Below are 15827 nucleotides of genomic sequence, written 5' to 3'. Positions count from 1 at the left end.
AGAGATCGTGGGGAGTTTAGTAGTGTTTGGTATGGCGAGCATTTATTTTTGTGTCCTATAATTATGGTTAGAGATTTAAACAAACTCCTAACCATAAGTAGTAAACCGCTTGCGCTATGGACATGAATGCTATCTCAGATAATGCAGTTTAAACCTCAAGCCTCAAAGACTTGGCTTATAAATATTAATTATGTAATGTTATGTTCGACCAACAGGCCTTTCTAAGGGTGCGCACCATCTGAAATAAAATAAATCGGTTCGAGTTGAATGGTGCAAATATTCTTTGTGCTTTTTGTCTTTGTCTAGCCAAAGTACCATTTACGATATCCTCTGTACGCTCATTCACTTAAGAAGTTAGCTGGCAGAGGCTCCTGTATGGTCCTAAAGTCATTGTGCAGTTTGACAAAAAAAATGTGCATGTTGGCCAAAACACTTAAAGTATAGTGATTATTTCCAAAATAGTTGGGATGACGAACTTGAAAATGTAAAAAAAATTGGGTTGCTATGTTCTCATCTAGGGATTAGAATCTCATTGATTTTGGGGTTAACCGCGCACCCTAGCAACCGCATAGCAACACACTGAAAACACTCAGAACATCTATGCAGTTGCATAATCGTGCCCCGACAACCACCCACAGCACCCTAACATAGCGGCAGTGTTTTTCACACAGCCAGTCAGCACTAGATGTACTATTATTACACAGTTTGTTTATTTCTATAGATTCAAATGGAAAAGCATGAAGAAAATGCTTGCATTGTACTCACCGTCCTTTCTCATATTTCAACTCTATCAGATGGGTATTAGTGGCATTTTTGCAAAGTGCCTCTCTTGAAATGTGTGTGCATGTTTCATCATGCTGCTTTGTTATATGCGTTTACACTGTCCAGCTGCTTTTGTCAGCTGGACACAGAAAAAAAACAAAAGAAAGTGAAGAGAGAGATATTTAGAGAAAACTGTGTGTGAGTCCCAGCTGTCATGTTGTTAGTGTTGACAACATGTGCGGGAAAATCTTAAGCTCTCACCACATGAATCCTCTGTAGATACATGTGAGCTGGCTTTACATTCAACTGTGTGTGAACAGTACACCCTTATTTCCAACTGTGCTTGAAAGTGCTTGGCTTCCGCTGGTAATAGGATCCGATTGAGCTGTTGTGTGTGTGTGTGTGTGTGTGTGTGTGCGTGCGTGTGTGTGTGTGTGTGTGCATGCAAATGCAGCCTGACCTGTGCGTGCCCCTTCTTTGACAGTGGCCCTATTACCAAGAAACAGACAAGGAGTAAATTTGGCCTAAGGCAGTAAAGCATTCTCTCTCTCTCTCTCTCTCTCTCTCTCTCTCTCTCTCAGCTGGAGGGGTCATTAGAGGGGCTCTTTCACTGTTAAATTTCAACAATATTTCCCCTGTTGAAAAAAAACAGCATATGCTGGGTTAGGTATGTTTTGATGCTGGTTTGACCACCTTAAACCAGCTGTGGACCAGCACAAGACCAGCTAAGGACCAGCTTAAACCAGCACAAACCAGCAAAACCAGCATGTGCAGTTTTTTTTCAACAGGGTCAACAGCTTTAAAAGGCTTTCCTTGAGTCAGATCTCACAAATTCCTTTGCCTGACTACATCTGTTTAACTTAGTATTATAGTAGCACTCAACATTTTATACAAATAATCATAATTTACTCAACCCATTCCAAACCCATAATCATGTTTTTTTCTATGGAACATACAGGGTAAGGTTGACTTGTGTCTGCTCTAATCCTGACTCTTCCTGTTCACTGCAGCTCTGTCATGTTTGCATACAGTGAAAGGTGGCAGTTTAAGATCAGACATAGCGAAACTCATCAGACATGTCATGATGTGTCTTGACACGCCATTTGTGAATATTTCCTGTAATAATGACATTTCGGTCTGTTCTTCACATTAAAGTCAGCATGAAATAAAAAATGTCAATTCAAATTGATTTACACACGGTACTCATTATAAAAAGTATTTATCCGTGCACATCTGTTACGTGCATGGCAAGGGAAAACAGGAAGCAGATCCAAATGCAGTGTGGATGCTTTAATAGAGTCCAAAGAGTAACAAAACATCCAAGATTAAGAGGAAACATCAGCACAAGGCATACCATAAAACATCAACTGAATGACACCAGACAACTGAAACACAAGGGCTTGAATACAGAAGACTTAACAAGATGACAAGGTACAGCTGGGGAAGACTAATTACCACTAAAAAACTAAAAAGAACTACAAAACACATGACACAGACAGGAAGTGACAAGTCCACATCAGACAGGGAAAAACACAGACCGGATCATGACAACATCATTATTTTTTTTAAATTCATTTGCGCTTGTAATCTTTAATCAAAAACGTTTTTTTTTTTTGTTAAAATCCTCCCCCCTCGAAACGACCTCTCTTCACTTCTGGTCACAAGGAGCAGCACGAGGGCGGGGCTGCAATGACTGAAAGATTGCAAACTGGATTACAAATCTGACTTCATTTTGTTGGCAACACCCAATTTTTAACAATCCAATCAGTACTCGAAGAATGAAATCTAGTCCCGCCCTACATTTTTATCTAATTTCAGAAGTTGTTTCAATTCAATTCAATTCAATTTTATTTATATAGCGCTTTTCACAATGTGCATTGTTCCAAAGCAGCTTTACAGGAGCAAATAAGAAAAACACAGAAAGGTAAAACACAGCACAGTGCATGGTGTTTATAGCCAAGCAAGATCATTATAATAAATAATATCTAATAAATAAATGCAGTCTCCCGGTGAGCAAGCCAACACTGCACTGCTCTGCTGTGGCGAGGAACCCAAACTCCAATGATGAATAATGGAGAAAAAAAAACCTCGGGAGAAACCAGGCTCAGCCGGGAGGGCCAGATCTCCTCTGACGTGTCATAGCTGCACTCAGTGACCCCGACCAAAGCCACCGAGCAACGTCCACGAAGAACAGGGAGAGCCCACGAGCAGCGACCCAGGAAGCCCCACCCGCCGAAACCGTGCAGGTCCAACCCGGTCCCATTCCGCGACAACAACAGACAACAGAGGAACAACCAGGGAAAAGTAGTAATGGCATAATTAACTTTATTCCTCTGTTGTCCGACATCGACCACAAAACAAGACCAACCAGACCAGACCCACACAGTCCCAACAAATGAAACGCCCCGAACCACAACCAACAAGCCCCCCACTCCCTACAAACACCCACCCAGCAACCTCCAATCAAAGTCACTGAGTGCAGCCATAACTTCAAACTGCTGTCATGTGATGTAAATTTAGCATTAAATACCAAGTATTGTAAATTTAGCATTAGATTTTAGATTTTTTTTAGATTTAGATTCAATTTATTGTCATTGCACATGTACGAAGGTACAAGGCAACGAAATGTGACCTCTGCATTTAACCCATCCAGAGAGTAGTGAACACACGTACCCCCGGAGCAGTGGGCAGCTATCACTGCAGCGCCCGGGGAGCAAGTAGGGGTAAGGTGCCTTGCTCAAGTGCACCTCAGTTGTTACCCGCCGGCCCTGGGAATCGAACCGGCAACCTTCTGGTCACGAGTCCGACTCTCTAACCATTAGGCCACAACTGGCCAGATGGTCGCGTTTTTCTTGGGTGGTGATGGAATTGCCTTGGATGGAGCTGGGATGGTCAGTCAGTCAGGATGGCACGGGATTTTCCGATGTAGCTGGCGTAATCTCTAGTTGGGGATGGGCATATGACATTCATCTGGGCCTGGCGGAATCTCTCCCTACCTCGGGATGGGCATCCCGAGGCGAGGGCAGAAAGAGAATAATTAGCGTAGCTGCTGTTCATTAGCTATATATTAGTGAATGCTTGGCTGAAAAGATGTGTCTTTAATCTAGATTTAAATTGGGAGAGTGTGTCTGACCCTCGAATAGTATCGGGGAGGCTATTCCAGAGTTTAGGTGCTACGTATGAGAAAGCTCTACCACCTTTGGTGGATTTAGTTATTCTAGGTGTTATCAAAAGTCTGGAGTTTTGAGATTTTAGAGAGCGTGATGGGTTGTAGTGTGGTAGAAGCTCTGTTATGTAGGTAGGGGCTAAACCGTTTAACGCTTTATAAGTAATTAAAAGAACTTTAAAGTCAATACGATACTTAATGGGTAACCAGTGAAGGGATGATAACATTGGGGTTATGTGATCATATTTTCTGGACCTGGTTAGAACTCTGGCAGCTGCATTCTGAACTAACTGTAGTTTGTTTATTGATGATGCAGGACAACCACTAAGCAGTGCATTACAGTAGTCAAGTCTTGAGGTCACAAATGCATGAATAAGCTTCTCTGCGTCAGCCACACATAAAATATTTCGCAATTTGGCAACATTTCTAAGGTGGAAGAAGGCTGTTTTTGTGACATTTGAGATGTCACAATATTTCACACGGATATACATCACGATACGGACGAAGAAAAAATCGCTACTTCCGTTTCATGCCGACTTTAAGATGTGTATAAATCACATGGCTTTAGAAGACATTTGCAGAAAATGTCTTGTACTTGTATGATACTTTAATGGCATCTTTCCTTATTCACTTTTATAAGCAAGTTCCATGAAAAAATATATTTTTGGCAGAATTTATTATTGTTTTGCATTTTATAGTGTTATTGTTATTCATAACTTGTTTAAGGAAGTTTCAGAATATTTCAAACATTTCAAACTAAAGCCAATGTTGTGTATAAATATTTGCCAGTGTTTCATTAAACAGACGTATGGATGCACCTTAACATCGTAACTTATGTCGTAAGCACCAAAACCACATTTAATTGAAGGAAATTTGTGGACATGAGCTTTAAACCCCTTGAATAAACGGAACGGGAGTTTTCCCGAGCAAACACACTAAGATGTCGCAGACAGGCTGTAAATATTTAGGGACAGCCGCAGTGTGTTTGGCATCCAGTGTTCATTAATGGGCAGCGTGCGCAGTGGTCTGCGGCGGTCTGAGGGGTGAAATGGTTAGCTGACACCCCGATGACCTGGCAACTCCTACATTTCAACCATGTTACTGTCCACAGCTGTCTCTGACTGCCCCCGTTTCCTGCTTTAGCAGCTCTGAAATGGCCCTCGACTTAATCTCTTTACCTCGGTGGGTGGTTCCTTTTGCATTCAAGAGGGTCAAGGAAAAAGAAAGGAAGAGGGAGAAAGCAACAAAAGTTGAGCTATGATGTCACTGGCAAGGAGATCAGACATGTGCACATCTTGAGAAATCCAGCTGGTCCAAACCTGAGCCGTGTTACCAATACTCACTCCGGCTCTCTCTGTTTACAGTCTCAATGCTGATATATTTGGGATTTATGCCGGGCATATGTTTTCATCCTGATGTCTAGTTCTGTCTCACCGAGTCTGTGGTTTGTAGAGATGGGAATAGGAAGGAATTTGGTGATTCTGGTTCTGATTTTAGTTTGCTTAATGTATACCGTTCTTTCACAGTTTTGTTGATGAATCCTTCAGCGATTTTAAGGAAGACAGAATGAGCAGTGTTTCAAAACCAATTTACTTCCTCAGAAGCTTGTTTTCTGTGTGTTATGTATGCTATGTGTGTAAAGCAACGTACTGTATATACCCTGAAAAGAGCTTACACACACATTCTTTTAGTGACAAACAATAAATCATGCTATTGAACATATGCATAGCCAAAAGGAAGTAAGAAACATGTTGATCGTCATGACAACATTCAAGTTTAAAGTGACTACAAACATGAATGCCAGATATTCAGTACAATAGCACTGCTGCCTGTGTGATAATGCTTTTATCAAACAGGCCATTAAAATATTAATATTAAGATGTCCGATCTTAATAACTCTTCCATGATGCATATTAGTATATGCATATGCAGATAATCCAACAGTTAATGAAGCCAAATGTCATTATTGTCATAATTTGGTTACTGTAGTTTATTAATGCGAAAAGCGATTCTTGATTTCCAATCTAGGTGGTTTCTAAGTTTTTCATTCTTTGTGTCATATACACATCTCATATATTGCTCTGACAAAAACATAGACCTCTCTCTCTATGTCTCTTTGGAAATTTATGTGAGTGTTTTCAGGTTCTTTATCATTTCCATATGGTAGCAGCAGCTAATATATCACTTTCTGTCACAGGTTGACCCAACACACACACACACATTCACGGTCGTCTATGTGAGACACCGTAACTTAAGTCTCTCTCTCTTTCTCTCCAGGCATGTCCAGGTGCTCCAGTGAACCCCCGGGCTGAGCAGTGTGCAGCATTTAACAGTCAGGAGTTTATGGGACGTGTGTATGACTGGGAGCCTTTCACAGAAGGTTAGAAACGTAAATTAAGGGGGGTACGAATGGAAAAGAGAAGGAATAGGGGTGTGGTGGAACACTATCCAGTTTCACACCTCGCTGCTATTGTAAAGTCCAGCATCTTGAGTTTACTGTGTAATAACTGCACATAAAAATCTAATTTGGCTTCTTACTAGATTCACATTTATAGTAGCCATTTTGTTACCTTTCTATTCTGTCTTCTAAGATACCTTCATGAATTGTTGATGGATAAGTTACCAATCCTCCAACCCATGCTACAGAATAGTCTGTCATTTGTCTTTTCCTTCAAAGACTACTTATAGGAGCGTTTTTTTTATTAGCGCCTCTACCAGCAGCAGGCAATTCCGCAGAAACTTTCGTCTTGATGTTTTGTGGGGTATAATGTGAACATTGATTGGAAAATCTGGTAGCTTGGTTGGTAGAGCTTCAGGGTAGCAGCATGAGAATAATTTGTTCACATATAAATAAAATGTATATCTTGAATTCACTGTCGCTAAAAAGCAGAGTTTGTGAATTTAGTATTGTAAAATAAACACAGTGGGTAAAGGACTACGTATAAAGTTATTGTGTTATTGATATTAAGTTAAGCATTTTGACTGGCCACGGTGTTCAACGTAATTTCGTCACATGCAACACATGCACATAACTGTTGTTTGTTAATGACAGCTAGAGGCCGTCTAACTTTAAGACGTAATATGACGCTGGCACAAACAACCTATGGGGTAATTTTCTTTTTTTTGAGGACAGTCTCAGATAAGTAAAGAAAAATATTCTGAAATATGTTGAAATATAAACATATTTAAATGAAAATTTTAAGGGTTTTAGAATAGGGCTAGAATAGGGTATTTGTAGAAAAACCACAGTGCCCACAACTGACCATTGCTTCATCACAGTAACCCTATTTAAACATGATATTTAAAGTAAAACTGGTAATAAAAGACAGTTCCCTTTCTGTCGGTCTCTCGACGTTGTGTCGAGCCAACAGATGGGGTTCGTCCTTGAGAACCTATCGCTTCCGACTTCTTTAGAAAAGGCCAATGAAATTGGCAAATGAAATTTGCATGCCGGACTCCGCCCCCGGATATCCGGGTTTAAAAGGGAGACGGCATGCTGCATTCATTCACCTTTTTTTCTTCGGAGCCTTCACACTGATCGACTTCGAGACTTCAACTCTAATTACTGCTGGAATCTTACATGGTGCAGCGGACTGTGCCTTCCTGCAGCAACTTCCCCTGGGCGTCTCGGCAGTTCCAGAAGTGTTTGAGTTTTTTTCTCTAAAAGAGCAAATTTCTCCAGCGTGGCATGTCCTGCTGTTCTCGTGGGTGCAACACACTCACACTTCCAGTACGCTGGGGCAGCCTTGTGGATACGTCCTGCCCGCACTGCGGGCGGTTGATGATTCAGACGTTGCGTCACGGGTGGCTGTGTTCCCACGGGACTCAGCCACCACCTCGTCTGCTTCCCGTTCCGTGGGCACTGCCGTCCGCTACGGCGAGCAGCGAGGGTGATATGAGGATTACTGTGAGCGCTAATCCGTCAACCACCGGCTCGCAGACCGTTCGCACCTCGTCTGACCGTTCCCCATGAGACGGTCCCACCGTCTTGTTCCTCAACCACGTATTCGGGAAACGGTGCGTGATGGTGAGATGTCCGTTGCAGCATCGGAGGGTGACTTACTGGCATCTGACTCCGACGATTCCTCGGAGCTCCCTCCCTCGGGGGGTCGAGCCCAGGAAGAAGCGGACGTCGAAATGTCAGCCATGCTTTCCCGGGCTGCCGGCATTGGGTTGCAGTGCAGCGCTCTGCCTCTCCCAACTCTTGCGGCTGGATACATGGTACCTCGGGTTTGAGAGCGGCTCCAAGACGCACACGCCCCCAGTGCCATGTTTTCCCGGAAGTGCATGAGGAACTTAGTACGACCTGGAACGCCCCCTTTCGGCGCGTACACGTCAAATAGTTCCATCGCCCTTTCTTCCCTCGATGGTGGGGCAGCTAGAGGATACGTCGATGTCCCCCAGGGGCTCGACCTAGACTCCCGTCCAAAGCATGTAGGTTTTTTCGGCATCTTAGGTGTCGGGAGCTTACTCTGTTGCGGGCCAAGCTGTCCCCTCTCTCCACGCTACGGCCATCCTGCAGGTCCATCATTGAGAGAGCTCCACGAGGGTAAGACCGACCCAGCGCTTATGCAGGAACTCCACGTCGTCACCGACCTTGCTCTACGGGTGACCAAGGTGACCGCGCGGGCCCTGGGTTGGGCAATGTCCACACTTGTGGTCCAGGAGAGAAACCTCTGGCTGAACCTTGCACAGATGAGTAATGCCGAGAAAGTCCGCTTTCTCGACACACCCATCTCGCAAGGGGGGGCTGTTTGGTGATACTGTCGAGCCGCAGTTCTCGACAGTAAAGAAGCAGACAGAGGATATCAAGCATATCCTCCCCCGCCGCGATTCGGCCGCCCTCTGGCCGTCGAGATCCAATGCACCGTCTGCTTCCCAGCAGCCCTGGTCCTCTTCAACGCCTTCCGGTTTTGGCGCTCCCCATTCAGGCGGCCCCCCGGAAGAAGACATCGAAGAGGAGACCACCACCCCGTCAGCAGCCGCGGTGGAAGCTGAAGCGGCCCTCATGGGAAGACCCCAGGGAGATCGAGAATACCTTCGGGACCGACCCCAGCCATTCCATCACTGGTTGGTCGATCCGGGATAGTTCCTGCCCCATCCCAACAGCCCACTTCTAAGAGTTTTCTCTCTCTCTGGGTGTTTATCACAGCCGCTCTCACCCTCTACGCGACGGTGTTTGGCAACTCGACGTTGCGTCACGGCGAGACCCAATGTCGAGGATAATCAGCAGCCTAAGCACTCTCAATCGACGGTGCATTGTGCTACATCATCGTCTGGGTATTATCACAGCCGCTCTCACCCTCTACACGACGGTGTTCGGCAACTCAACGTTGAGGCGAGACCCAATGTCGAGGATAATCATCAGCCTAAGCACTCTCAATCGATGGTGCGTTGTGCTACATCATCGCCAGGCAGGTAAAACAGCAGAGCCGATCTCCCCTCCGGGGGCCCGCACTGCCAGCCAGCGAACCACTTCCCGGGAGGTCGATGAAGCAGAACGTACCCCTAGCCTCCCTGTCTCGGTCCCTGGGAGCCTGACAAGATCTTCCGAAACCATCACGGTGACTACGGGATACGATCCGTCTCGGCTACGCAGTCCAACTCCCCAGACGCCCGCCCAAGTTTTGGGGCGTCCTCTCAAACCTCAGTCAGAGGCAAGGATGCTCCCGTGCTTCGGGCTGAGGTCACCACCCCTCTGGAGAGGAAGTGATCGTGCTCGTCCCTCTAGCTTCAACGGGTTTTACAGCCCGTACTTCATCGTCCCTGTGACTAGGGAGGCGTGACGAGAGCCGTGGGAGGAGCAAGCGAGGCCGGTGATGCGATTGATAATGAGCCTCAGTTGGGAGCCACCGGCCTCGTATCTCCCACGGAGGAGATCGGAAGCATAAAAGCAGCAGGAGCATACAGCGAGAGAGGACCGGGCCCGGACAGTTAAGTTTTGTTTACGTTCGTGTGGCCGGCAGTCATCCATGAGTGGCTGCCGGCCTGTTTTTACTGCTGTTTATTGTTTATTTATTTTTGATTAAAGTGTTTAAATGTTTTCCGGTTCCCCCCTCCTTCCTTCCGTTTTATTGAACCGTATTACAGTGGTGCCGAAACCCGGGAGGAAGGAGAGTCAAAGAGTCCTAGAGTCCTCGCCACTGAGGGGGATCGTGGTGCCGAAGAGTTTGGGCAGCGCGGACAAGAGAAGTCCGCGAGCGGCTGCCCGAGGCGGTGGTGCTGGCGCGTGTGCCCGGAGAGGTCCTCTTGGTCGGAGGAGCCACCGCCGGCTGCCAGGACACGAGGACCTCGCTGCCGTGCCCATGGGTCTGAGGTGGGCTGGCTGCCTTCCGGGAGGGAGCGGAGGAGTCAGCCCCGCTTGCCATGGGCCGGAGCCTGCTGCCATCTGCCGTGTAGGGGAGGAGCAGGAAGCGGGGGACTTCCTGCCGGCTGCCCTCATCCGGAGGATCCATCGCCGGCCACGAGGGGGCAGAGGAGGAGCGAGGGAGCGTCCAGTACCACCGCATGGCACCGCAAGGAAGAGCCTCTCGGCTGGTTGAGGACCGAGTGACAGCGTGTCGGGGAACCGGACTAATTTTTTTTCCTCTATCACCTCTCCCGTCCCTGTCGCCCCTGGTGCTTCCGTCTCCGTTCTCACGTCTCGACGGTCCATACCTCCAGGCGCTGGGGCCATTGGGACTGGCCCCCCGGGGGGGTAGGCACAGTCCTGTGGGTACCCCCGGCCTGTGAGGGGTGATGGGGGTATGTGATGAGGGAGGCGTGACGAGAGCCGTGGGAGGAGCAAGCGAGGCCGGTGATGCGATTGATAATGAGCATCAACTGGGCACCACCGGCCTTTATTGTTTATTTATTTTTGATTAAAGTGTTTAAATGTTCGCCGGTTCCTGCCTCCTTCCTTCCGTTTAATTGAACCGTATTACAGTCCCCAAAAAGGGGGTTGCTAGATCTGCGTACCGTGAACAGGCACCTACTCAAGCTGCCGTTCAGGATGCTCACGCAGAAGCGCCTCCTGGCATCTATCAGATGTCAAGATTGGTTGATGGCAATCGACCTGAAGGACGCTTACTTTCATGTCTCAATTCTCCTTCGTCATCGCCCGTTCCTACGGTTCGCTTTTGAGGGTCGGGCATATTAGTACAGAGTCCTCCATTTCGGTCTGTCCCTGTCCGCACGAGTCTTCACGAAGATCGTGGAAGCCGCCCTCACTCCCCTCAGGGAGAGAGGTGTGCAGGTACTAAACTATCTCAACGACTGGCTCATTTTGACAGGACCCCGCCTGCGCAGGCATATCGTCTGCCTAGAGTTGTTGGATGTGCTACCTGCACTGAAGGGGTTACAACCTCTCATGCAGGACAAGCACGTCCTGTCGGACAGCACAACTACCGAAGCGTATATCAACCGCCAGGGTGGCATTCGCTCACGGCAGCTAACACGACTCGCCCGAAGCCTCCTCCTGTGGAGTCCGCAGGTGAGCAGATCCCTGCGAGCCACACATATCCCAGGCGACCTGAACCAGACAGCCGATGCGCTCTCTCATCAGTTGACGCCTCGCAGAGAGTGGAGACTCCACCCCCGCTCATGTCCAGCTCATTGGGTACAGTTTGGGCGGGCTCAGGTAGACCTGTTCGCCTCCCTGGACACCACCCATTGATGCTAGGGTACTCCCGTCCGAGGCCCCCCTCGGCACGGATGCTCTAGCGCACAGCTGGCCGTGGGACAAGCGGAAGTACGCCTTCCCCCCAGTGAGCCTCATTGCACAGATCCTGTGCAAGGTCAGGGAAGAGGAGCATCAAGTGTACTAGTTGCTCCATACTCGCCCAACTGGACTTGGTTCTCGGAGCTAACTTGGTTACGGATGTAACCTCAGTTCCCTGATGGAGGGAACGAGACGTGTCCTTCTTGCCACAACACGTGCTGCCCACTGCAGCAGTCGTGAGAGGTTCTCAGGCTCCTCAGAACAAAGGTGAATGAATGCAGGCCAATGAAAATTGGCGAATGAAATTTGCATGCCGGGCTCCTCCCTGGATGTCTGGGTATAAGAGGGAAGCCGGCGTGCTCATTCATTCACCTTTTGTTCTTCAGAGCCTACGCATCTGATGAGCTTCTCTACGATCTTTGGAGATCATTTTTCTGCTGGAATCTACGGCGTGGACAGCGGACGGTCCCTTCCTGCAGTGACTCTCCCCTGGGCGTCTCGGCAGTTCCTGAGGGGTTCGAGCAAATTTCCTTTCTAAAAGAGCAAATTTCTCCAGCGTGGCATGTCCCACTGTTCTCATGGGTGCAACACACTCATCGAGGAGGGGGACGGACACAATGCCTGCTTCCAGTACGCTGGGGCAGACGTTGTGGATACGTCCTGCCCGCACTGCGGGCGGTGATGATTCAGATGTTGCGTCACGGGTGGCTGTGTTCCCACGGGACTCAGCCACCACCTCGTTTGCTCCCCGTTCCATGGCAGCAGGATTACGGCCCTGCCGTCCGCTACGGCAAGCAGCGAGGGTGATATGAGGATTACTGTGAGCGATAATCCGCCAGCCACAGTATTTTCTGGACCTGGTTAGAACTCTGGCAGCTGCATTCTGAACTAACTGTAGTTTGTTTATTGATGATGCAGGACAACCACTAAGCAGTGCATTACAGTAGTCAAGTCTTGAGGTCACAAATGCATGAATAAGCTTCTCTGCGTCAGCCACACATAAAATATTTCGCAATTTGGCAACATTTCTAAGGTGGAAGAAGGCTGTTTTTGTGACATTTGAGATGTCACAATATTTCACACGGATATACATCACGATACGGACGAAGAAAAAATCGCTACTTCCGTTTCATGCCGACTTTAAGATGTGTATAAATCACATGGCTTTAGAAGACATTTGCAGAAAATGTCTTGTACTTGTATGATACTTTAATGGCATCTTTCCTTATTCACTTTTATAAGCAAGTTCCATGAAAAAATATATTTTTGGCAGAATTTATTATTGTTTTGCATTTTATAGTGTTATTGTTATTCATAACTTGTTTAAGGAAGTTTCAGAATATTTCAAACATTTCAAACTAAAGCCAATGTTGTGTATAAATATTTGCCAGTGTTTCATTAAACAGACGTATGGATGCACCTTAACATCGTAACTTATGTCGTAAGCACCAAAACCACATTTAATTGAAGGAAATTTGTGGACATGAGCTTTAAACCCCTTGAATAAACGGAACGGGAGTTTTCCCGAGCAAACACACTAAGATGTCGCAGACAGGCTGTAAATATTTAGGGACAGCCGCAGTGTGTTTGGCATCCAGTGTTCATTAATGGGCAGCGTGCGCAGTGGTCTGCGGCGGTCTGAGGGGTGAAATGGTTAGCTGACACCCCGATGACCTGGCAACTCCTACATTTCAACCATGTTACTGTCCACAGCTGTCTCTGACTGCCCCCGTTTCCTGCTTTAGCAGCTCTGAAATGGCCCTCGACTTAATCTCTTTACCTCGGTGGGTGGTTCCTTTTGCATTCAAGAGGGTCAAGGAAAAAGAAAGGAAGAGGGAGAAAGCAACAAAAGTTGAGCTATGATGTCACTGGCAAGGAGATCAGACATGTGCACATCTTGAGAAATCCAGCTGGTCCAAACCTGAGCCGTGTTACCAATACTCACTCCGGCTCTCTCTGTTTACAGTCTCAATGCTGATATATTTGGGATTTATGCCGGGCATATGTTTTCATCCTGATGTCTAGTTCTGTCTCACCGAGTCTGTGGTTTGTAGAGATGGGAATAGGAAGGAATTTGGTGATTCTGGTTCTGATTTTAGTTTGCTTAATGTATACCGTTCTTTCACAGTTTTGTTGATGAATCCTTCAGCGATTTTAAGGAAGACAGAATGAGCAGTGTTTCAAAACCAATTTACTTCCTCAGAAGCTTGTTTTCTGTGTGTTATGTATGCTATGTGTGTAAAGCAACGTACTGTATATACCCTGAAAAGAGCTTACACACACATTCTTTTAGTGACAAACAATAAATCATGCTATTGAACATATGCATAGCCAAAAGGAAGTAAGAAACATGTTGATCGTCATGACAACATTCAAGTTTAAAGTGACTACAAACATGAATGCCAGATATTCAGTACAATAGCACTGCTGCCTGTGTGATAATGCTTTTATCAAACAGGCCATTAAAATATTAATATTAAGATGTCCGATCTTAATAACTCTTCCATGATGCATATTAGTATATGCATATGCAGATAATCCAACAGTTAATGAAGCCAAATGTCATTATTGTCATAATTTGGTTACTGTAGTTTATTAATGCGAAAAGCGATTCTTGATTTCCAATCTAGGTGGTTTCTAAGTTTTTCATTCTTTGTGTCATATACACATCTCATATATTGCTCTGACAAAAACATAGACCTCTCTCTCTATGTCTCTTTGGAAATTTATGTGAGTGTTTTCAGGTTCTTTATCATTTCCATATGGTAGCAGCAGCTAATATATCACTTTCTGTCACAGGTTGACCCAACACACACACACACATTCACGGTCGTCTATGTGAGACACCGTAACTTAAGTCTCTCTCTCTTTCTCTCCAGGCATGTCCAGGTGCTCCAGTGAACCCCCGGGCTGAGCAGTGTGCAGCATTTAACAGTCAGGAGTTTATGGGACGTGTGTATGACTGGGAGCCTTTCACAGAAGGTTAGAAACGTAAATTAAGGGGGGTACGAATGGAAAAGAGAAGGAATAGGGGTGTGGTGGAACACTATCCAGTTTCACACCTCGCTGCTATTGTAAAGTCCAGCATCTTGAGTTTACTGTGTAATAACTGCACATAAAAATCTAATTTGGCTTCTTACTAGATTCACATTTATAGTAGCCATTTTGTTACCTTTCTATTCTGTCTTCTAAGATACCTTCATGAATTGTTGATGGATAAGTTACCAATCCTCCAACCCATGCTACAGAATAGTCTGTCATTTGTCTTTTCCTTCAAAGACTACTTATAGGAGCGTTTTTTTTATTAGCGCCTCTACCAGCAGCAGGCAATTCCGCAGAAACTTTCGTCTTGATGTTTTGTGGGGTATAATGTGAACATTGATTGGAAAATCTGGTAGCTTGGTTGGTAGAGCTTCAGGGTAGCAGCATGAGAATAATTTGTTCACATATAAATAAAATGTATATCTTGAATTCACTGTCGCTAAAAAGCAGAGTTTGTGAATTTAGTATTGTAAAATAAACACAGTGGGTAAAGGACTACGTATAAAGTTATTGTGTTATTGATATTAAGTTAAGCATTTTGACTGGCCACGGTGTTCAACGTAATTTCGTCACATGCAACACATGCACATAACTGTTGTTTGTTAATGACAGCTAGAGGCCGTCTAACTTTAAGACGTAATATGACGCTGGCACAAACAACCTATGGGGTAATTTTCTTTTTTTTGAGGACAGTCTCAGATAAGTAAAGAAAAATATTCTGAAATATGTTGAAATATAAACATATTTAAATGAAAATTTTAAGGGTTTTAGAATAGGGCTAGAATAGGGTATTTGTAGAAAAACCACAGTGCCCACAACTGACCATTGCTTCATCACAGTAACCCTATTTAAACATGATATTTAAAGTAAAACTGGTAATAAAAGACAGTTCCCTTTCTGTCGGTCTCTCGACGTTGTGTCGAGCCAACAGATGGGGTTCGTCCTTGAGAACCTATCGCTTCCGACTTCTTTAGAAAAGGCCAATGAAATTGGCAAATGAAATTTGCATGCCGGACTCCGCCCCCGGATATCCGGGTTTAAAAGGGAGACGGCATGCTGCATTCATTCACCTTTTTTTCTTCGGAGCCTTCACACTGATCGACTTCGAGACTTCAACTCTAATTACTGCTGGAATCTTACATGGTGCAGCGGACTGTG

The 15827-nt window shown here is 45.8% G+C and overlaps 2 protein-coding genes across 2 annotated transcripts in view; both read left to right on the top strand.

Moving 5' to 3' along the window:
- Positions 1-6568, top strand: part of LOC130558056 (ADAMTS-like protein 4) — a 29145-nt gene extending 22577 nt beyond the window's left edge. The window contains exon 5 of the mRNA XM_057340282.1: positions 6206-6568. Within this exon, the coding sequence (XP_057196265.1) occupies positions 6206-6313 (108 nt within the window). The 3' untranslated portion in view covers positions 6314-6568. The remainder of the gene's footprint in view (positions 1-6205) is intronic.
- A 7454-nt stretch (positions 6569-14022) lies between these two features.
- The window catches only part of LOC130557772 (ADAMTS-like protein 4), a 66789-nt gene continuing 64984 nt past the window's right edge, over positions 14023-15827 (top strand). Inside the window, exons 1-2 of the mRNA XM_057339790.1 lie at positions 14023-14040; positions 14507-14609. Coding sequence (XP_057195773.1) covers positions 14023-14040; positions 14507-14609 — 121 coding nt within the window. The remainder of the gene's footprint in view (positions 14041-14506; positions 14610-15827) is intronic.

This window comes from Triplophysa rosa, linkage group LG8, assembly GCF_024868665.1.
Source record: "Triplophysa rosa linkage group LG8, Trosa_1v2, whole genome shotgun sequence".
NCBI classification, from domain to species: domain Eukaryota; kingdom Metazoa; phylum Chordata; class Actinopteri; order Cypriniformes; family Nemacheilidae; genus Triplophysa; species Triplophysa rosa.
Note: the sequence above shows the minus strand (reverse complement) of the source record. Positions and strands in the feature narration are given on the sequence as shown.